At 42.6% G+C, this 24304-nt stretch overlaps 1 protein-coding gene and 1 long non-coding RNA gene across 2 annotated transcripts in view; one reads left to right on the forward strand and one right to left on the reverse strand.

Annotated features, from left to right (window-relative positions):
* LOC144086674 (uncharacterized) overlaps positions 1-20945 on the forward strand; it is a 32769-nt gene extending 11824 nt beyond the window's left edge. Inside the window, exon 3 of the long non-coding RNA XR_013304553.1 lies at positions 20894-20945. This is a non-coding gene — a long non-coding RNA (uncharacterized LOC144086674). The remainder of the gene's footprint in view (positions 1-20893) is intronic.
* scrt2 (scratch family zinc finger 2) lies at positions 94-5344 on the reverse strand. Its single transcript, XM_077609850.1, has 2 exons — positions 4668-5344; positions 94-1086 (listed from the first exon to the last, which is right to left on the reverse strand). The coding sequence occupies exons 1-2, from the start codon at positions 4825-4827 to the stop codon at positions 293-295; spliced, it is 954 nt and encodes a 317-aa protein (XP_077465976.1). The 5' UTR covers positions 4828-5344; the 3' UTR covers positions 94-292.
* Positions 20946-24304: the final 3359 nt, after the last annotated feature.

Below are 24304 nucleotides of genomic sequence, written 5' to 3' on the forward strand. Positions count from 1 at the left end.
GTTTGGTGTGAGCACGTTGCTTAGGTGTACAACTACCATCTACAGTTTCTATTTGGGGAAGGTTGTTGATTGTATTTGTCTGTGGACGATTAGCTACTGTGCAGGGGTGAGGAAGGGGTGGGGGAGGGGGAATCCAGCATCTTCTGAAATTGTCTTTGCCGTTGTCGTTAGAGCTTCTTCGTAATCTCAGTGAAAATATTGCTTTCTAAAAAAGGGAAGAAAAAAGGCATGGAGGGCAGAGTGGACGGGGGTCGGGTAGCGGCGGGCTTGGAAACTGCGTCTTCCGACGGCGTCAGTTGTCTGATGCCGAGTCGTCTTCGTCCGCGGAGCCCTTGAAGCAAGCCGACTCGTAGTGCTTGTTCAGGTAGGACTTGAGAGCGAAGGTCTTATTGCAGCGCTTGCACCGGTAGTGCTTGAAGGCAGAGTGTGTTTGCATGTGGGCGCGGAGGTTTGAGCGGTCAGCGAAGGCTTTGCCACAGTGGGCACAAGCGAAGGGCTTCTCCCCCGTGTGCGAGCGCATGTGACCCTGCAGGAGCCACGGGCGGCTGAAGGCCTTGCTGCACACGTCGCACTTGTGCTTGAGGTCGTGGGTGAGGATGTGCATGGCCAGGGCCGGCATGGACACGTAGACCTTATTGCAGGTGGGACACTTGCGGGCCATCTTGCTGTCCAGGCTACGGTGCGTCTGCTTGTGTCGGCTCAGGTTGGACGAGGTGGCGTAGGTCTTGCCGCACTCGTTGCACGTGTGGCGAGCGGTGCCGGCGACGGCGCTCTCCTGCAGGCCGGCGTTGACGCTGCTGCTCCTCGAGCCCCCCTCGCGAGCCTCGCCGTCGCCCTTCCTTCTCGAGCGCCCGTCGGAGATGAAGAAGGCATCCATGGTGTAACCCTCGTCCAACGCCTCCGACTCGCCACTGTAGAAGCCGCTGGCCGTCATGCCGGATTGGGGGCTGTCCGGGTGCTTCAGGTCGGGGTCGCAGTACTCGCCGCCGCTGCTCACGTGGGTGTACAGCGGGTCCGAAACCAGCTTGTGCTCCATCTTCTTCTCTTCCCGGTATGCAGATGGCGTGATGTAATCCTGGATGTAGCCTGCGCAGAGAGACGCACGCAAACACAGTTGGCCGGCATTCGTGATGGATGAGGACACCGTGACATGCCGCTGATTATGTGATTAGCATGTTGGATGAAATAGTGAACGAGCCGGGCGGAGATAATTGCATTTCTTCCGCGTCCCACAGGTTGTACACGTAATAGTGCAGTCATGCAGGAAAACCTGATGAGCTCAGCGGCATTAAGGTTGCTGGCAACCTCCCACTGATGATCCCTCATTAAAAATCCCCCTTTGGTTGAAGGTGCGGTCTTTTTACATGGAGGTGATTTGACCCGGTTATCTTGCTTGGCACGGGCTCGGATGGGATTTTCCGCTTTCCGTTGTCTATCATCGTCAACGCTAGCCAATTAGGCTGACAGTGCTCAATAAAGTAGACAGCTAGGTTATTATTTTTGATCATGCCTATAGAGTGATGAAAATACTGAAAGAATCCTGATTCAGGTGATCAGAATTCGTGAATGAAAGGGTCGAGTATGGACATGGCAAATTTCTCAGACCTCTAATAATGCAACATATCATGTTTAAACACACGTTGATTTCAGGTTACCTACGTACATAGACGGACGGTGAAAGACTCAAGCCCAGGCGGGTGGGATAATGGGTAATAAGGACATCACGGGATAGGGCGAGCAATCTGGTATGTTCGGATTTGATTGTCTAAAATACTTCCGGCATTGATAAAATGTCGGCTCACATTGAGGGCAGCCACTTCCTGGAAATACTGTTGTTTTGCAAAGTTTTGGAAAGGGAGACATGGAAAACAGACTGGATAGGACCAGAGGCTTTTTACCACCACTTAGTATAAATGGCCTTCATGTGCAAAACAGTTGCTCAAAGTATTTGAACACATATTGGCCTAACAATGCTTTTCAATTGTATCAGACTGGATTGCCCTCCTACGAGAGGACGGTCAAATCTTCCTCGGGGTTAAAAGGGGTTAAGAATGACTCAGCAAAGCAGCAGGAGATGTTCCAGTGCCTGAATGTAGAGAGAGATTTTCACTGGCACCGTTCAACTCGCTCATTTCCTCCCCAAAGCAGCCTCATGCCAACAAGCTCAAAAGGCTTACTGGCAAACTAAAATGCATCCAAAAAACAAGTTCAATGCATTCTCATGCTGGGACTCTGGGGAGCATCCAAAATTCATTGTACCTTCTGCTAAAATAAACTTTTTTTTGGGTCTCTTTCCTGACAAGCTGTGTGCAGCAAGCAGTGGTAATTGGCTATTGATGGCTTTTTAATGGAATTCAAAGTTTTGAACTGATCAATAGGCCACCCTGCGCAATGTAGTGCAGTCTTTGTGAGAAGCCCGAGAAGTGAGGCAGAGGGATCAATGCAACATAATGATAGTTTGTTTCCGCAGCGACAATATGAGAAGCACGTTGCTGTGTGAAGAGGGTCACCTGTCTAAGGCGAGCAGCACGCTCAAGTGTCTTCAAGACAGCACTCAATAATCGCATCAAGTGCTCTTGGTGGACAATATCTGCACCGCTAAGGATTTTCTGTCCAAATAGCCGTGAGCACGACACCCAAAACGCGGGTCCTGCGGATGCTCTTATTGCTACGCTGCGAAGGTCGACCCACAAAATGGTAAAGATCTGCGAAGCAATATAGAACAATGACGAAAAAGTATTTGTCATGGCGTTTCTAGTGTGAGACGCCAAGTCAAGGCCGCGTTCCACATGACAATGCAAATGACGTAACGGCCCTCGTTTGATGGGAGGTATTAGTTTCCGTTATCAGAGTTGTTTACTCCCTTTCAATGAGTGAAGGTCAGGCGTGGAGCTCCTCCTTTAGGACCCACACCGCCTCTATCAGCCTTTACAGCCTTGCTAGTCTCATTCCTCAGATGCAAAGCAAGCATGTAATTAATGGACCCTCTCAGCCAGCCCTCTTTGTTGTCGACAGACACTCAAGTCAAATGTCTCTACAATGGGAGGAGAAAATCTCCTGGCACAGCAGAAATGCTGATGCTTGCTGGTCATTAATCTGTTCCTCTTTGTAGGATCAACATTTCATAGTTTGAAAAAAAAAGTATGGTCACATACTGACAGCTGTGGTTGACAGAATTTTACCATTAAAAAAATGCTAAAAACCACAAATTGTTTACGGTGAAATGAACAACAAATCAACCTACAAAAATTACATTTTAACTGTTGTTTAATAGCGAAAACTTTCAATTGTGTAGGTCGGATGACATCACTGTGCTCATAACTGAGGTTGTCACCAGTTGAGCATGCTAGCTGCTGAGGCAACATTTCAGTCTAGTTTTAGCTGCCATAACACTTTTTGTAGTTCTCAGGGAGAAGGTTTCCCTAACTTTTTCCATGCACAGCACTTCCTCCAAACTGTGCTCAGTAGTCACCACACTCGACTACCGAGGTGACGGTGTAGTGTCAAATCCCGTTTGGAAAGGGGATGGAATGACAAAAATAGTCTCTACCATGATTTTCAGTAAAAAAAAAAAAAACATTCTACACTGTTTTGACATGTATTTTATGTTTTTTCTGTTTCGGTATCCATCCAGTAAAGTGTCAAATAAAAAAAGAAAAACAAATCAAGTTGCTCAACAACCTTTTACCAGCAATCCATTAAAAATTCCCTTCTTCTGTCAGTTGCCGTCTTGAATAACAGGTGGGCATTACGACAGCCTTAAGCTGTGGGCTGTGATGCCTCCCTTGCTCTGAAGCTATCCTAACAAATGATAACAAAGACGCACATATGGTCTCCCGAACAGGCCCGCAAAATGGAAGCGGTGGTCTTAAAGCCGACCGCTGAGAGCGAAGGTCGCTTCGGGCGCCGCCAAGTGCAGCTCTGGCTGTCCGAACTGAGCCTTTCTTCGTATTTACTGTGAAAACCCGGTCACGTGATGGACGTGGCTGTTGCCCAAAGCATTTTGCTCTGCTTTTTTCTCCTTCTCATCGCCCTCCCCTTCCCTCCTGGCCACACTTTACAGCGTGTCGATGTCTCCGGCGGCGGCTACGGGCCTACATGGCTGAAACTCTAACCCCTGCTAGTTTTCAAATGCCCGGAAGGAAGAGAAAGATGGAGCGGAGCGATGGGGGTGGGGAGACTGTGCGTGCTCCATTTGGAGGGGAAGAGGGGGGCACGGGAGGATCGGACCGCGATAGAACTCAAGGACAATAACAGCTAAGGACAAACGTACTCGTCTCTCACGTTTGTCAATTTATTAGCCCGCACGATGGCCGAATGGAATAATCTGGCGCTCAGTTTTCCTTCGGCGTTCCACCTCCACCGGGCCGTTGCGGTCATCCTAACACACAAGTGATTAGACACACGTTTTGTTCCCTATTTCCATAAGCTGATCCGTGGCTGTGACCTGAATTGTGTCTGTCCTTCACCCGGAGTCAAAAAAAAAAACAACAAAAGTCTGGGAGCGGGGTGGGGGCGGGGTGTCGGGGAGGATTATTCGGGATATTAAAGCAAATGCTCACGAACCGTTAATTTCCACACGAGCAACATGTTATTGGCTGAGGGTCTTATGCCGCGCGTAAAAACAAAGGAGGATGCAACCTCGGACCGAGGGAACGTCAACTCACCATTCTCGCTCAGACGAACGCCGAGGCTGGTCACCGAGTCTGTGATGGAGCGTGCGAAAGTCAACGAGTCGTCCAGATGCTGATGGTGATTGTTGGCGGCCGCGTTGGATGAAGAGAAATCATCAAGTTTGATCTTCTTCACCAAAAATGAACGGGGCATGTTTCAGTGGATGATTACACAGCGTGGCGGAAAAGGCATGAGCCAAAAGAAAAAGCTTCGGAGGGAGCGTGCGGGCACGGCTAGCTCGATGGTAATCCTCGCGATGAACATGAGATTCCGGGGAAAAAAAATGGAAAGCAAAGGACGTTGACGGTAACGCTGTGCGCCGCTCGCCGGCTCCCCCAGGTTACCCCCGGAAAAGTGACAAATAAATAAATAAAAGTGAGCCCGTTCAGCACTGGATAGCTCCTGTGATGCGGCCGGCTTAAAGGACCAGTGAGGAGGAGGAGGAGAGAAGGAGACAGGCGCAGAGGAGGGAGAGAGAGACACTGTCAGACTAGCTGAGATCAGCAATCACGCCAGCCTTTATATGGGGCACAGGCACTGGAAGATCAGGTGGTGCTGCGAAATGGAGCTGCTTAGCTTTAATCCATCAAATGTCCCCGGGGACACACATCAAATTACTAGTGAACCGTCTGTGCATTCGCACACAGACAGAGGAGAAAGAACACAGGCAGACCCCCGTTGCCCCCTCTGCTGCCCCCCAACCCCTTTCGCTCGCCCCCCTCCCCTGCCTCTTTCACCCCGCTTATGCTCCACGCTCGCAGGAGGAGCCAAAGAGGTGGGCAGACAATGGGGACGTGGATGAGAACACACTCGCTGTCCTGTTCCCCATTGTTTTCAGATGAAGTGGCACAGTTTATGTTTGCCCACTGTCCGCATTACCTCAAACAGCCTCGCACCTTCACGGTCCTCCAACACACGCCCAGGGAGGTGATCTCTGGGGCAATGAGGACCTTTTTTCCTCTCTCTCTCTCTGTCTCTCTCTCGCTCTCGCTCTCTCGCTCTCCCCCTCTCTCTCTTCTCCCTCCCCCTTTAAAGACCTTCTTGGATTCCAGGGCTGTTGACGGAGCCGCCGCACAGCTCAGCAGATGTGTGTCCCGCCATGCGTGGCTGGGAATTATCTGATTAATTAATTACATCTTTTTTGATTAGAGTGAAATCTGGAATTAGATCCTTGCTTGCAAAATTGGCCACAGACCGGAGAATGACTTTGTACTATGCTCATGGACTTGTTAGCTGGTTGTGTGAGTGATGGATTGGATTACTTGTGGTGTTTTTCCCCCTCCAGAGCTACACATTGATCATACCTTTAGAAGTGAGACATTTGTTCAGATTGAATGTGTCTGGAAAAGGAGGTGAACAAATTGGGCATCTGTTTGATCAGCAGCATGCAACATGTGTGATTTTAAACATCTTTAAAAGATGCAAATACTTGATTTTCTTTGTCATTACTTCATATACGTCTCAACAGTCATAATTAATTATGCAATAATTTAAAAATGAAAAGGTCAGGTATTTTTTTCAAATCATTTGGTACAACATTTCTTGTTGTTTTTTGTGCACTATGTGGTGAATGCTTTAAATCTCGTTATACTTGTATAATGACAAGAACATCTTTCAATTCAATTCTTTTCAATTCAATTAGAGCTCAACTAAAATTTTACATGTATATTTTTTTTGTATTAAACATACGTATCCTTTAATTTGTACTAGCATAATTGCTGTAATAACTTTGAAACTTCATTTACATGCGTGTGTCCAATACAATATACAATTTATAATCCTCTTTGGTATGATTCTTTGTTACCTGTAGATTTGTGGGCAATACCTGAAGACATGTTTTTTGCACAATCTCAGTGATCATTCACCCTGCCACTCTAACATATTGACTTGGATGACCTTATTTTGACTTAATTAGGGTTTGCAAAGCAGCTCATTTGTGCATTTCTGTCAGTTTGTGGAGTGTGGAGCAAATATTTTTCAAAACCCAAGTAATATATGTATTTTCATGTGGAATAGAGCTTGAAAATGGACATGTAAGTCCTTTTCAGAAACAGACTGATCCTTCCAGCTCGGTTTCATGGCTTCTTCTGTTTCCATGTCGATGTGTTGCGCTCTAGTAAAGGTGCCACATCATTTCCCTGGCCATGTAGGGGTGTCCTCTCCACTACTTTATATCACCCTCACCACCACCTGCCTCCTTCTTAGAAGGTGACGGCTCCCCATGGTGTGGATTTATCACCTGATTATGATTTTTTGTTACATGTTCACGGTACTGACTCAATGTCCAGTCCGAAAGCCAAGACAAGGACGGGAAAGGTGAGGGCAAGAAAGATATTGTGTGGAGGTAATATTGTGCTAAGGGATTTTGTCTATGCAGGTGAGGACGAGATGTCCTTACCTGAGACTTAGTAGTGTTTTTGGTTTTTTTGCATCATGTTAGCATTTAACTTCACTGCCATTAGGGGGTCAGATGTTCAACTGTTGGACCCAGTGGCCGCTGGTGTTGGTCATTATAAAATCCAGTCTACCTACCATGACAATAAAAAAAAAATACTGGGTACTGAGCGATGTTTGATTTTGTTTGACGTTTCGTAACTTGGATTTTTTTTTGTAAGTTGGGACAAAGTATTTCCAATTGAGGCTCTTTCGTAACCTGAAATTTTCATATGTAGAAGCATGCATAAGTAAAGGTACAACTGTATATGCATTGTGTTGGTTCTGCTAAAAATCTACATCGAGTAAACCCTTTGTGCCGAATGTATTTCTTTTCTACGTACCGTATTTACTCGCATATAAGCCGCATTTGTCGGACAAAAATATGATGAGTGAATCTAGGGTATGGCTTATATGCGCATAAAAAATACATGCACGAAACTGAAAGGTGACAAAGACGAAATGCCATAACGCCATGACTCAAGACAATGCGCTGATTCGGTCATTTATTTCAAAATAGAGAAAAGATAAACAGATAAAACACAAAAAAAAAAAAATTGACGTCTATGAATGAAATTCAACAAAAAAACGTATCTTGCATAAAACATGTAAAAATACAACTCACTTGAGCCTGTCACTGCTCGCTTAGGGTGTCACCATCTTACCTAGGGCGCAGCCGTCTTACCTAGTTAAACATCCTCTGACTGACCGGACACGAGCAGCCTTGATAGATTTGTAGCTCGATTGCTAAAATATCAGCCATGATACCGGCGCAATGTGCATCTCATGCTATTATTGCACCCACCCACAGAGCTGATGAAAAGTAGACTGCTACGTACACACCTCCTTTATATACCGCTCAGGTTAATTCTCTTTTGAATTGAGGTTTAGTTGCATGCTTGTACATTTCTGATTTTGAAATAATACAACTTTTTTTTTCAGTTTATTTCTCGTTCAAAAGTGAGAACTATTGCAGTAATACGAACCATCAAAAGAATCAAGATATTTTAACATTAGAAGCAATATGGCTGCCACAACATCTTAAACTTCTGGTAAGATAATTGGAATTTATGTCATTAAAAAGCATCAGGTTCTCATCAAGATAGACTTGTCTTTTTTCAAATTGAATAATTTGATATTTTGCATTTACAAAAACAGGCATATTAACTTCCTTATGATATTGACCCTAATAATGTGCTTTTGATTCACTCATACAGTATCTCAGAAATACCACATGCAATGATTTTTCTTAAGATTTTCCCTTCAAACACATTTGTACTCTCTATTAAAACCATGAATATGCAGGTGAAAATTGTGAATCAGGGGGCGGCTTATACGTGAGAAATTGTAAAATTTAATAATTTTAAGGCAATTTTAAGTGTGCGGCTTATACGCGCGGGTGGCTTATATGCGAGTAAATACGGTACATTGGTCTCCATCAAAATCACAAGAGTGAATAAACAGCTTGCATAAACTAATAGCACACAAACATTTACATAATCTAATTGGATGAACGCATTCCAAGGAAAAGTAAGGGAATCCAGGAAAGTGGCTACCAATTATTTCCCCAACTCTTCCTCATCCAAACCGGTGGTCCGGTCCGCTTCTGGCCCAGGACTCCCTCTGACATGTGGTTGCTGCCTCGGGACGTTACCATAGCAACCTGACCCCCTCGGGCCGGATGGATGGTCTCCTCTCACTCGGCCTCTGTGTTCGGATGGGTGGGTGAAGCTGTGATACAATCAGCCTCATTAACATCCTTTATGGCCCTCTGGGGTCGGGGGCCGACCTGGCCGGCCGGATTAATGAACTCAATCTACTTGATTTGTTCTTTCGCTCTGTTCCACAAGACACACCGCCGAGAATTACCTCTCCACGCGAATGTTTATTATCTTTTTACAGCACGTTGCCTCTTTAATCACGTCGATCCCAGCTAATTCTGCACCTGACGGCAACACGGTGGCCGGACAGAAGCTGGAACTTTCAGTAGACTTGTGACATGCTTGGCTCTGTTTATATAAAATCACTCAGAAGCGGTTGAGTGAGGTGAAGAGAAGCTAAGAGTGCATTAAGCGTGGCCATCTATAATTCACATCCCTTTTGCACAGTCAGTGCGTTACGTCAGCAAAACTTTTTTTCAGCAGCTGCCATCTTTGAAAAGGCGGACGAGCTGTTCTAAAGCCCCGAAATGACGTATTAGTTCATTCTTGATGCAACAAGTACACTCCCCCATCAATATTTGGCATTGGTTGGGAGAAATCTGGCAGCGTCCTCGCGTGCATTTCACGGCAAATCTTTTCAACGTTAATATTTGGCTCGCTGAAAGCAATACGTATGTAGCATTTTGCAATGGGTTTCATGTGCGACATGTCATTTGAATGGACCCAAACTGCCTTCCTGGTCATACTGTTTAATGCTGTTTGGCAGATAGTTCAATGTATCACGCATGCCCTATTTGGCTTGTGTTTGCCTGTTGTCCTGCGTGCATCCCGGCGCGTGTGTGCATTTGTTGTCCATGGGCAACTGTTCGGTAAATAGGGCAATTAAGTGTGAAAAGCAGAAAGGCGCCCGCTCCTTCCTATCTCTTTGGTGGCAGAGATAATTTATGCTAATAACATCTCTACCACTCAAGCTGCCCAAAAATGATAGCGAGCCCTTTTGGCTTCACAAGAATCTTTTCATCCTCTTGGTGGAAGGAGAGAGAGAGAAAGAAAAGAAAAAAAGAAGAAAAAAACAGGTCTCTCAACACCTTGCGAATAAGACAGCTGCGTGGCAGTGAATGAAGCTCCTTCTCGGCCTTTCATCTGCAGATGATCATCTTTCCTGCTTCATTGTGCTTCGTGCCATTTGTTTGTTCTTCATTTAGCCCGTGAAACACTCGGAAACATTTCTGCCCTTGTCCGTGGCGGATTTGCAGGCCCGCGCATCCGTCATCATTTTTAGACTTCACTGGACATTTGCCGGTGTGTTGCTGTAAATAGAATCCTATGCATGAGTGATGCTTTTTAATAACACTTAAACTCCTACTCACAACGCTGTTCAGGCTGCGTACATTCCTTCATCATTTGCAGTATAACGAGTAGTAAGCGAGGCTGGGGGCGGCTGTGGGGTGCAGTGGGACGTTCTAGCAGTTCAATGAATAATCCCACGTAGAGTAGCGGCAATAAACCATGTGAAATCTGCGCTACCCCCACATGACCCAGTGGAGAGCGCTCAGAATAAAATGTGGCGTTTCTTTTCTGCGATGGCAAAATTAGAAATAAAAATGGCTAGAAGGAAGGAGGCTGTAGTTTTTCTTTAGGCTTTATGAATCAACTTTTGTATACCTGACACTGCTAAAACTCATCTAGAGGAAGATAAAATCTGCCCTCTCATGTTCTATCTTGGACCTTTCTTTTTTAAGAACTCCAGCATGTGCCTTAGTTCTGCACTTTATTGTTCATTCCTTATTATATTATTAATACTGTCCATGTTTTCACAAAGAAGTTTCAAGCTATTTGTTGCTCCTGCCAATTGAAATTTACTGTCAAACCGAAAGTTAATCTTGGAAAATTGCAGGTTATGCATTACAAAAAGAGGCTCAACTTAATAAAAAAATGGGATGCCTTGCTAAATGTCCTTTCTTGAAGTTTCCAAAGCTTAAGGACACAGCAAGTGACGATGACACCTATCCTATTTAAGCAAAATATTATCTTGATGCGCAATTGTGTGCAATTGACAATAAATTTTCTCCATTCTCGACAAAACCAGTGGAGCCCTTTTCACGGCTGTTATGTCTCCTTAAAATGAAAAGTTGTGGCAACAATGAAATATAAATACTTACATGCATGTAGTACGTAGGCTCGCTAGAGTAAAAAGGCCTTTATACTGTTTATTCTTTATCCTCTGCGAGGAGCCAGAACAGCCATACATGTGTCTGTTGTGTGCTACAGCCTAAAATATGTTGTTGTTGTTGTTGTTTTAAATACAGTACAAAGTCATACAGTGTTCTTAGTAGTGTATCCACTCCTCAGTGGTATTATAGTCATAATTATAGCTCAGTCTGATTTATTGAGGTATAATTGTTCCGATAATCTTTGTCTAAATTAATTGGGTTAATTAATCACCAACCCATCTTCGACCTCTCTCGTCCCTCAAATAAAGTCACATTACGTACCCTCAGCAAGGTCAAAGCGGTGCTTAATAGGCTGTCATCTCTAATTTGTACTTCCTCGCAAAAGAAGAGCATATGCATAAATGACGCTATCTGAATGTTTAAGATTCCACAATAAATGGGCTGATTTGCATGAACTGCGCATCCAGGCAGAAAGCCTTTGGCAGCGTATGTTGTGAGAAATATAAGGAAAAACATAGCATAGCAGTGACTGAAACTATTTATTTATTTTTGTCCTTTTTAAGCAGCGTCTGACCCCACAAGACGGGGCGCTTTAATGAATAAGAACGAGGAATCCGAAAGCAAACGCATTCTACGCGTGAACGTGTGTTTTTCTTCTCGTACATGTCAGGCTGAGGGGTGAGATCAATTTCCACGGGATTAGGCGGCCCGTGGAAAATGATTGCTTTTTCTCATACTTAGTAAGAAATTTTCAATTTCCTGTGGTCTTTGTTATGCTCAACATTTTTGCAAATGAGCAAAACAGAGGCAAGCGGTGTTGCCGTTCCACCAACTTCACCTTGGGACCACGCGTCATTTGCATATATATTGAGAGCATACGTTTTTGCTTTATAATAGTCACCATTCTGGGGTGGGGGAGGGGAGGCCGGCAGGCACGCTGTCACCTGTTATGAGGCCCTTGTCCGTGAACATCCCAGAGAGAAAGAGGGCCCGTAATTATGGCCGAGTTTTTAAAACGTGAGCAGAGAAAGTAAAACAAGGATGGCTGCGGGCCTTCTCTTTGTTCCTGACTCGTCCAAATTCAGCAAAGAGGAAATGAATCAAAGGAAGAGACGGAGCGCTAAGAAGTCCTGTGGTGATTACACTTGGAGCTCGCCTCTAATAAATCAACACGTTCCACTCTTTGCACTTGCACAGTGTGCAAGAGGGCTAACTATATTCAGGCAGAATCATCAGAGATGCACTGCAGATGGTCACATGACAAATGGCGTTATTGCCCCGTTATGGAGATTTGAATCATAATTGAGCGTCTCTACAGTGATGTGTGCACTTGGAATGACTCACAGTGAGTGAGTCTCTCGCTTGAGGACAGATGAGCGCCGTCGCTCGCTTCCACTTCAAGCTGCCACTTCCTCACGTCTCGTCACGTGCCTCTAAAAACAGCGAATCGGACGTGCGCCATCTTTAGCTCCAATATCAATACTACGCATCTTCCAGATAGCTCTATTACGCCAATGATTTCCGGCTGTCTAAAGTGAAAATAACGTGAGTGGGAACATTTGCACACTGATGCATGCGCGGCATGCATGACTGCTTTTGTGTTGTGCTGGGCGCTTTTCAAAGGGCATGCTTTTGTGCAGGCACAGATGATGCAGCTGGCGGAAGCATGACTATCGCTGGAAGCGTGGCCACATTGGCACACTTACAGAAAGCCTTGGATGTCGGGTCATACTTTATTTAGGCTAGAGAAAGGCCGCGTGGCCGTCGCGGCTGCCCGTAAACGCTGCCATGCCTTGACGGAAACGTGCAGCGAACGTCTCCTCTCAATGTCTGTGAGGCCAATTGTTTATCCAACCTGAAGGAATGTTTTGGGCTGCTCTTTTACCGCTGTGAGCTAGAGAGTGGGCTTCTCCACTCTCGCGCGTTTCGAGCGTGTCTGAATACACCCTACGCCACACCTTACATTATACAGGAAATAGAACTTTACCATTGTCAGACGGTAAAAATGATTGAGTTAATTAAGTCACCGGATCTTAAAACAATTCCGTTTATTGTATTTTTGCTGTGCCACGTTGTCATACTAGGCGGCACAGTGGAATAGTGTTTGGCTCTCACAGTTCTGAGATCAAGGGTTCACCCCCGCAACCCTTGTGAAGATAACGTATGTTGAATGGTCAAGAGAAAAATGGACCTGCAAATTTATTGGAAGAATTGATTTAAAATACGACTATATATATTTGTTTTCATTAAAAAACACATTTTTTTTTGTATTTTATGGGGTTGTAACAAATAACAATGGTATTTCTGTTTCGTTTAATTGGTCATCAAACTGTGTTTTTTTTTTAAATTACAATCATGGTGACAGAAAAAAATAAACTTACACCTCAAGGCTGCTGTATAAAACTGTAAACATCAAAACAAACAAATAGTTTAACCTAAAAGTCAAAGTAATATGGCAAAAATGCACCAAATGAAAAGTGGTCCTTTCTAACATGTTTTTTTTAATTTGCCAAGCAGAAGCAAGCGGCCAATAAAATGAGTGTTCCTTTCTCACGTGGCTTCACTTTGAATTTCTCTCTGCATGTAAACAAGCTCAACCAAGTGGAAAATGGAAAATTCAAACTAGAGCAAATGAACCGGAGACATCACAGTCAGCAGGTTTGCTGTATAGGCTCGACTTAAAATGACAAAGCTCACAAGGTTTCTTCCTCATCCCAGAGAGACGACATCTAAACTTATTTTAGTGTACTTTGTGTAAAACCTACCTAAACGAGAAAATGTACTCACGTGAATTGCCTTTCTTGTCTAATTACCCGATGAATTAAGTAGCAGTGACACCTGTCAAAACAACAGATCATTTCTGTGATTCCACTACGCAGCAGGCCCATTTTGATGGGTTAAGCTGGAAATGACAACTCCCCAACTCTATCCCCTCGGGCTGAAGGATGAGGGCGCCATGGTCTTCTCTTTCTCCATCCGTCCCTATTAGAATAATGCATCAAACAGACATTTTAATTTGAAGTTCATTTTCTCCTCAAGGCTCCGTAAATGTCTGCAAGCACGCATGCCGCAAGAGATAACTTCTCTTTTCCAGTCGGATTTTTCTATTTTAGTTGGGTGTTGAACTGTTCTCGCTCCATTTAAACCATGTAGAACGACTTGTAAGATTGCAAATCTCATGAGATGTTGTTTTAATGATAGGATTTACAACAACTAGTCATTTACTTGACAACGATATTTGTTATTTAGAAGTAAAGTTTAACCCAAAGTTGTCCGTCATTTTAGCCTTTAGACCGAGGGTGTCAGACTCGGGTTGGTTCGCGGGCCGCTTTAAAGTCAAATCGATTTCATGTGGGCCGGACCAAATTAGATATAATATTCAGATATATTTTTTAATAAATGGATTAAATGAACTGGATTAAAGGCACTGAATATTCCGTTTTTTATAGATCTAAAACAATGTTTATTTTAGCTTTTTATTTATTTTTTTAGATTTTACAAAATATTTTTTGAACTAAAAACAAAGAAAATATGGATTAAAAAATAGCAATTATCGATTTAAAAGGGGGGAAATCAGCAAATGTAATATATATCTATACTCTTCATTTTAATTTGATCCTAAAACAGAAAGTCGGCACTCATGATTTACTTTCCCGGGCCGCACAAAATGATGCGGCGGGCCAGATTTGGCCCCCAGGCTGCCACTTTGACACCTGTGCTTATTCATTATCAAATGGACTAAATCAAAATAAGACTTCTATCTTTTTTAAATAATGATCAACACTCCTGGTGCACTGTCCATTTGCAAAAAAAAATGTTGTTGCACAGAAGGGCAAACATTTTTCAGCAATTCATTAATAGAAGAAAATAATAGCCTGATTTGTCGATTGTTAATTGCAGCCATATTTCAAATCAAATCAATTTTCCTACTGGCCCCAGCGCTCTAACATAGTTGTGGTAATAAAATAGAAAAGAAATATAATTATTTGCAAGCCCTTTTCGGTGCACGATGTGTAATTCTCGAACTGATCAACATTCCACGGACCTCGCTTCAAAAATACGTGTTGTGAAACCCTTCTGAATGTTGTCAAAAGTAAAGGCAATGTAAGTGTTTAAAATACTCCAGAAACATTTTAAGTTACAAGCATCTAATAGAAAATGGGTGACGTCTTGCCTGCACCAACAATAAAATATTCATTTATTCCTTCATTTTCTGAAACGCTTCCTCCTCACTAGGGTTGCGGGGGGTGCTGGAGCCTATCCCAGCTGACTCGGGGCCAGAGGTGGGGAACACCCTGAATCGGTGGACATCCAATCGCAGGGCACAAGGAGACAAACAACCATTCACGCTCACACTCGTAGAATTTAGAATGTCCAATCAGCCTACCATGCATGTTTTTGGAATGTGGGAGGAAACCGGAGTACCCGGAAAAAACCCACGCAGGCCCGGGGAGAACATGCAAATTCCACACAGGTGGACTGACCTGTATTCGAAGCCAGGACCACAGAGTTGTAAGGCCGACGCGCTAACCACTGGCACCGCAGGGCCACAACAATAAAACAGTTACTGAATATTTTTGAATATTAAATACCCAATGTTTTTAATCAATTATAGTATTTGCCAATCATCGTAAGTATTCTGTTTCTGTTTGTTCCACAACTTGATTGAAATCGGGGTTAGCATATTTGCTCTTTGGTTGCGACAAAAAGCAAAACCACAGATGACTCATTGATTTCCACAAACAATCCAAATTGCTTGGAGGTGTGAACGCTCTGTGTGAGTCAGAGGAAAGCTAATCACTCAGCATTTATATCACCATGCACCCAGCGACCTTCTTTTCTAGATCTCAGCTACATAGTGGCCATAACGCGCGTGAAATGAGCGGCGGGACCCCGCCAGGGGTGCCTGGAACCTCGGTCGGCTCGACACCTGCCCGCCCGCGCTCAGCTGTTCCTGCCACGCTTGGTCGCATGTGGCTAATAAACAGACCTGCTCTTATCAGTGGAACTCCATTAAAGGAGTTTGCAGTCACCTGAATCCCTGGCCAGGGTGCCAGTAAATTACAAGGCAAATGTAATGGCTTTTGCTATATTGCCGCACACTGAGATAGTGAATTACACCAAAGGTCCCATGTCATTACATGTCCCCGGGATGCTGGCTCTGTTTTTATGATGACTTCAGTGAAAATCAGGTCAGTGCGCAGAGTGACGTGCTCTTTGCTCCACTTCTATCTATCATGTCCATTTACAGTGGGCGGGAGGCGGGGGGGGGGGGGTCAAAAACACGGAGCAGGTCACTCTCCTCACGTCAGCCCAGCGTCTCATTGTGCATCGTCAGACAACAAACAGCTCTTTGTTAGCAATTCTGAAGTAACTGCACATGATTGGGGGAAGGGGGGGAGCATGAATGAAATGGCAGGGAGATGAAATGATCCAATGACTCCAAGACATACTTTATTAATCATTTCATGCATGAATTGTGATAACCTCCCCCTCGGCGTGAGTCGCCCCTCTTATTCTGACGTCACCTTGCTATTTGCCTAATAAGAGACCGCCCACTCCATGGTTCTGCCTATATTTGCTGAAATATTTTGTGATGGGATCCACTAAATGAGATCAAGGGCTCAATCCTGCATCCGATCGTTCTGCGTGGAGTTTTCCTGTTCTCCACAGGCTTGTGTGGGTTTTCTCCCGTTACTCTGGTTTCCTCCCACATCATGAAAACATACGGGAGGGTGATTGAACGCTTTAAATTTGTGCCAAGTATGGTTTGACTCATTGTGCACTGTGATTGGCTGCCAAATAGTTCAGGGCGTACCCTGTCTCCTTCCCAGAGTTAGCTGGGATGAATGAAGGAACTCACGCGGTATATTGATACTGAAATGAGAATTGGAAAAGGAAAAAATCATGTGACAAAGCTCTGATTTTGGGTTAATAAACACACTGCTGGACACAAATTTGATTTTTATTCCAAAATTGTACAAGCGTATTCATTTAGAACACAGTGTCATTGATCTGCAGTTGTTAATTCACTTTTTATTCCCATTCAGATATCTTGCCTATTATTTGAGCTCATCCAGACGGACTTGATTGAAGTTCCTTACGATTCTAATTTGTACGCTGTAACTTGTGAAAACTCATTTCTCCTTTAACCAATTCAGGGGTTGTCCCTGAGCCCCAAATGTGATGTATTTAAAGGGGATGAGGGGAGCCACCTTAAAAAGCAGCAAATGGTTTCCGCTGCGTTCGTGCCCTTTGCAGCAAAATCTCCCTCTTACAAATGTGCCGGCTTTTTAACAACATGTGTCCTCGCACAGTTATGTGGCGTGTGGTGCTGGAAATGCGCCGGTCCCGAAAATAGAAACCTCGGGCTTTAAATAGAAGGATAACACCCTCATCAAGTACATCCCAAATTTTAGTTAAAAGAATGCGAATCCTAAAAACTAATATTATTTAGTTAGACACTGCCTTCTGTAGTTTTTAAATTCGACGTTAGACTATAGAGCAGAGACCATTGAAACAAATACCTTTAAGAGCAAGGGCTTGTCTTTATAATTGAACCGTGTATACTTTTGCGAGCCATATATCTTCCTTGGGGCTGTCTTTGCAGGCCTCCCATGGGCCCGGAAAGGCCAAGCAGCACCATGGGCTGCGGCTCTAGAAGAGTAGAAAGAGGCAGCGACAACGTTACCTTAAGGCGTAGGAGATGCCACAGGGCTCTCGTTGACAAATTGCTCTATCTGGCAACGTGAGAGCCGGGATTGCAGTAATTGCATATTTCCCTCTAATTGCTTTTGTCACCTGCACTGCTACAGCGCAGGTCGCCACGTTTGCCGGGCCGACGACTGAACTCTCACACCTGTTTCGTGAGTGCGCCGAGATGGTTGCAAAGGCAGCACGATAAATTATGCAGCAGCCCAGAGATGGGCTTCACAGCGAGAAAACGTGTGCCAAAAGGGAACCAGACCCAAATATAGTTCAAGAATGTGTTGTGTCTGCCAGAACAAGACAAATGAAACCATTGATTTTAGGGTTTTGGCTGAATGCTGGTGTGCAATCGTATATTATATTAATTTAATGAATGAGATTAACTCCAACCAGTTTGCATGTTCTCCCCGGGCCTGCGTGCGTTTCCTCAGGGTACTCCAGTTTCCTCCCACATTGCAAAAACATGTATTGTAGGCTGATTGGACACTCTAAATTGCCCCTAGGTATGGGTGTGAGTGTGCATGGTTGTCCGTCTCCTTGTGCCTTGCGATCGGCTGGCCACCGATTCAGGGTGTCTCCCGCATCTGACCCGGAGTCCGCTGGGATAGGCTCCAGCACCCTCTGACCCTAATGAGGATAAAGCGGTTCAAAAAATGAGATGAAATGAGATTAACTCCAACCATAACTGCTAACTAGAAAAGTATTTAGTAAGGTAAGGAAGCTAATAGTTTTTTCTAAAAAAAAAATGTATTCAGGAGATGGGAGGATTCCGCTTGGTCAGGGGTTGCCAACGGGCGGAACGCGGTCCTAATCTGGATCACTACACTATTTTATCCGGACATCTGAATATTTTTTTAATGATTGAATAAATGTAATCTTATTCCAAAAGACATTTTTCTATAAGTGTGCGCTAGGGGAGTATGTATGTCTGCGTTCTTTGAGTGGCAACCCCGGATTGGCAGATCTACGGGGCGGTCACAACTGTTGCACTGTTGTTTTCACAGTACATTCGGTGTAATTATGGCGTTGTCTTGAATGAGAAAAGTGGATTTTAAAAATGCTTCCTCTACAGTGAGTGGAGTGAATGCCTTCCTTTTTCTCACAGTGAGTTCGAAAAGGCCAGTGTGCTTTTATATGCACGGAATCAGTTGTGCTTGTTAAAAGTGCAACATCAAGCTGTATTACGAAACAAGGCACAAAACCTTCGGCACAAATTACTTGTCAGGATCATTAAGGACAGTATGAGACTGCATCAAGGGTAATAATGCACTCCCTAATAACAGCAAAGTTGTTGGTGCTGCTGGACAAAAAGCCTTTTACTGATTCTGGTATGAGTGCAAAGAGGCAGTGACAGCTTTTGGCGAGGAAAAAAAAAACACACCTTAAAAAAGGGTCCCTCAGAAGCCCTAGTTGTTAAAAAGTGTACAGTATGTTTTTTTATGTACCTTATGTGCTTCCTGTTGCATTTTTCAGGGGAAACAGTTGCACCAAAGTGTTAAAACATTTGTTTTGAGCACAAATGATGACAAGCGGATTTTGGTTTCTGAGAGATGACTACTGTATTAACTGTGCAAATATTTTTTAGGATGCGGAAATGTAAATATTTACTCAAAAGAAATGAATAAATTGCTAATTTATTAACTGTATGATGTCATTAGCTAGTGTCAGGTTTATACTTGACTTATACTATGAATACATTACCTTTACCATTAGTAAAGCTACATAATTAAGCCAAAATTATCAAGTATACACCCACAGAGAAGTACAATATAGTCTTAATAGACTATCAAAAGCATACTACATGTACATCTATACAATTGTGACATCATTGTCTCAGTTTTGTTTGATAATTTATTATTTAATATATTTAAAATAGATATTCATACATTTTTTAAAGATACTTGAAAATATCTAAATATTTTCAAATAGCACGACAATGTCCAATTTTGCATTTTCGAATGAAGGGTGAAGTCAATGTATATAATTTGCGTTTACTGGTGATACAAAATGATATGTTGGGATATGGCCAGTTTTCCACCTGTGGTTTCTGTGGTTGGACTTGGCTGCAAATACATGAATTTGTTTTGTTCTTTTTTTAATACTTTTAGGCAGACTTGGTGGCCCCCATAAGTAGGTGAAGGCCATTACTTTTTTCAGAGTCTAGCAAATATTCGATAAAGAAGCGATGCATTCCCATTTAAAATATAACACAAAGTTCTAACATATTGGGTTTAGCTCGATACTTAAGAACAACTCGTGCCTTTTACCTGCAGGTTCCCTTTGCGTGGGAGGTGTCAAGTGGTCGGAGTTAGATTTCTTCCATTGGTGTCAAACTTGAATGTGAACAACTTGACCAGTCGTCTAATTTTAGCATGAATCTGTTGTTCTAGCCCTGTTTGTGGGCTGAACTGAGTGCATTTGTGTGTGTGCGAGTATCTTGCAATAATAACTCGCACCTCTCATTTTGGCTTCTGGTGCTTGGTGATATGCTGTCAGGCTGCTGCATTATACAGAGGGCTTGTACAACTACATTTTAATCCACTCGTGTTTCTGGCCTGATAAAAGGATTCTCTCCATCTCTTTCTGTTTAATTCACACCATCATCGATCAAAAGGGCCCCCCCACACACCACCTCCACTCCCCCCTGGGCTTTGGGGTCTGCTGCATAGAGGTTGCGGGTACCCCCAGGGGGGTTAGGGACACGACGGACTGGTCACAGATGCTATAGGAAATTAAAATGCAAGCCACTGCGCAAGGTGTTACATTTCTCAGACATGCTCATTTGGAGAAATATATGAGCAACATAAGGAGGCTTATCTCAGATCGGGAGTACGACTTTGGTAGGATTATGTGAATATGATTTTAAAAACAAGATGTGGTGGGGCTGCAAAGTGTGGATGGAACATTCCCGACGTACTGGGTGCGCACTGTTTTTTGTCTTCCGCCATTGTCTGCACATGACAGTCGCCACAGGCTACTTAGTAATGAATGTGTGCCTGTAGCATGTGTTGTGTGTGGAGGCTATGAATAGAGTAAATATGCACATCTTCGCACAACAGGTCAGATTCTCAGCGCAGATTGAAGAGAATATCATCAACAGCACAATGAGTGGCTGAAAGTACAAAGGAATTATGTATAAACAAGTGCTAGGTGTGACTGAGGTGTCACGCGATGATGTCTGATATACCAGCAAAGCTTTTTTTTTCTAAATAAGGCTACATCTGTGTTTTTTTTGTCCTGCAGATCTCCATAAACCTCTGATTGCAGCTCTTTATGTGCCACATGAAAACACTCTCCTTCTGACAGGTAGTCCAGGTAAAAATAGCTCGTTTGTTAAAAGCCTATGCGGAAATATTTAGCCACATATTCTCAAAGGAGCACGATACCACGGAAGTATTGTGTTTATTTAGATCGAGGAAGTAAGTGGACACACAAGTACGAAAACAAGGAGCTATGACTTCAGAAAGATTTAACATCAAACAAATGATGGTGCCAATTGGGGCAAAAAAACACATTTTATTTTCAAATATTGCTTGGCATTTTGGCGCATTTTGACGGATATTTCCAGATAAACAGAATACTGTGCTACATCAATGTAACCTATCAAGAGTAGTCTTTTTTTTTCAATCTTTTCTTAGAAATCATCTGAAATAAAGCAACATACAAAGCGAAATAGGGACTTTGACTGTATGTGTATATATATATATATATATATATATATATATATATATATATATATATATATATATATTATATATATATATATATTATATATGTGTGTATATGTATATGTATATGTATATATATATACATATATACATATACACATACACATACACATACACATATACATATACATACATATATATATATATTTATATATATATATATATATATTTATATATATATATATATATATATATATATATATATATATATATATATATATATATATATATATATATATATATGCGTGCACTATTTCTACTGCGTTACTTCGGATAAACATGCCAGAGTGACATCATCATTTTTAGGACTTGACATCTGCCTCTATTTGGAAGGCTGCCAAAAAGAAGTGTGTCTCTCTCTTAATCTATTTTTTAAAATTGTCCTTCATTTGACTTGAAGGAATGTTCAGAGTCAGTTTTTGCTACCACAATATTATGTATCAGCAGTAAAATTCTCCAAATTCAAATGTTCAAAACTTTAAAGTTTAAAATCTGGATTTTCTAATGTTTTTATGCTGCCGTTGACTTTGCAAATAAGAACACCAAGATACATGTCATCCTCTTCCAAGAATACTCATTAAGAAATACATCAGAGAATAAGGTAAATGAGCAAATCTTAACTGCCAATATTCATGTCCGCCTATCTGAACAACAAGAATTTAACTACACATTTGAGTCAGTAGTGAAAAGCTCCACCGAGCCGGCGAGATTCTATATTTGTGAGGGCTGCTACTCAACATGGCAGCTTTGTAATAAGATGAATAAGACGGTATTTGGCAGGTGGAAGCAGACAAGAGCGATCATCTTGTCCTCCCTCCTTTTTTGAACAGGCCAATTTGAACAAAGGATTAAGTGTCCACCATTAATCATGGGCTAATCTTTGTAGATTTAGGCAAGTGCTTCCCAAAAGTAAACTCAGCTGTAATTTAATCAGTGAGTGTCGTCATGGTTGAAATAGAGAGTTTACACGTAAGGATCTTTGTAATTGCTCTGTGTAAAAATAGATCATAAATTGATTTTTCAACAACAAAACGAAGGCTTCCATATTTAAAATCTGCTTCTGTTTGGGCACTAAATATGGAAATGCAAAAAAAATGTGATTGTGAAGGCTATTTCTTATTGTTTTCCTGACCTTGCCAACTTGAAATTTGTTTTGCACAGTAAATTGATTTAAAATTCTGAAAAAATGCCAGTTCATCTCTGCAAATAGCTTTCATTGTTGACATTATTCCATTCAGATTAAGTCATTTCCTACCATTAACAGCATTAGATGCACAGTACACAGTTCAATTGGATTGGCTGTCTATTGCCGTCAATGGCAGAAAATGAGTTAATACAGTCCAGTCCCCTTTTCGAGCAGTCTTGTTTTACCCTTGTTATTCAGGAAGAACCTTAAAAAAAAGCAGTTTGATTCACATGCACCCCATGTTGGTCGTTCTACAGCAATAGTCTTACTTCTGAGTTGTATTTAGTGGTTTGTGGGACAAAAGTATAAATATTTGATGGAGATTCAATAATTTACCACCTGCCTGTGTGGGTAGCGAACAGCGCTGATCCAGTCACTTGAAGACATCTTTTGTGGATGGAGAGCCCTTCAGCCTAAATGACACTTAGCCAAATAGCACTTAAGTACATGCTCAATATTTTAACAGGTCCATGCAAGGAAGCTGTGGAGTGCTTTTGCTGCTCTTGTAAAGGAGAACAGGTGGATTTTTGTGTGTGTGCGTGCGTGAAACCATCATGCTTTTACAAGAGGCCCCATAGTGTCTTTGCTCAGGTTTAAAACAAATAGGACCAGATCCTTGTATGATCCTCGTTCACGGAGCCTAACAAAGCCAATGTGAACAGAGGTGTGCTTTTGTAGTTTGAGTACGAGAATTCTGAAGCTGTTGTCTAATGTCTGCAGAGCTCACGGGAGGGAAGCTTTTTTTAAGTAGTCGAGGTGGCACATAAAATCTGTGCTATGCTCTATTTTTTTATTAATCCAGAAGGCATCAAGTGCATTTTATTTGCGTGGTTGGCTTTAATAGTTGGAACTTCCAAACAATGCATGGATTTTAATTGGTGTTATGGATCAATCCTGTAATTCAGTCTAATCAGTTTAGGTCTGTTTTATTAATTAATTCCTCTTCCGCACATCCTCGTCAGGGTCATGGGGGTTGCTGGAGCCGTCCCAGCTGACTTTGGGCAGAAGGCAGAGTACACCCTCACGCTCATAATCACACCGCCACCGAGTGGGAATCAAACCCAGACCGCCCACACCAATGTCGGGCGGAAGAACCACTTTATCACTGAGTACCCTGTGTCTGTTTCGACACTGTATATTTGAAATTATGTTCTGTTTTGAATGATGGGATATAATTTGTTTTACTTTTTGAAAAAAAAATTGACAGATTAGTCATTGATTGCACGGAGGCGACATAATTTTTGTTTAGAAAAAGCTGTAAACAACAAGCAAATGAAATTTAGTTTTTTTAATTTCAAGTGATTATTTGCCAGCCTAAACAAAATACTTCAAATTATGGCAAAGATAAATTATAGTTTTTTTAACCTAAATCTAGACAAAACTCAACATAAATGTTCCTTTTGGCTTTTCTTTGACAGGTCAGCTGCGTAGAGCCAAAACATTTTAAAGTTCCGACTTTTACTTTCAAAAACCTTCAAAACTTGAACCGCTCTGATTTAAAGTGAAGATCCCGTATTGAGCAAGCTTGCTTTTTCAGTTTCAAATCAAACAATCTTAAATCTTCCCAACAAAAATTGCTCTCTCCATAATTGTATTTTCCTGCATGTCAGTCTTAATTCTAAAATTTTCCGAGAAAAAGTCCTCATAGCTCATTCCGTAATATTATTTTCCTGCGAGTGTCATTGACCACAGTTCTCTTCGCATTATCTCCGGCCAGCTAGGTGTTGAAATAGTGACTGT

This window comes from Stigmatopora argus, chromosome 1 (genome assembly GCF_051989625.1).
Source record: "Stigmatopora argus isolate UIUO_Sarg chromosome 1, RoL_Sarg_1.0, whole genome shotgun sequence".
NCBI lineage: Eukaryota > Metazoa > Chordata > Actinopteri > Syngnathiformes > Syngnathidae > Stigmatopora > Stigmatopora argus.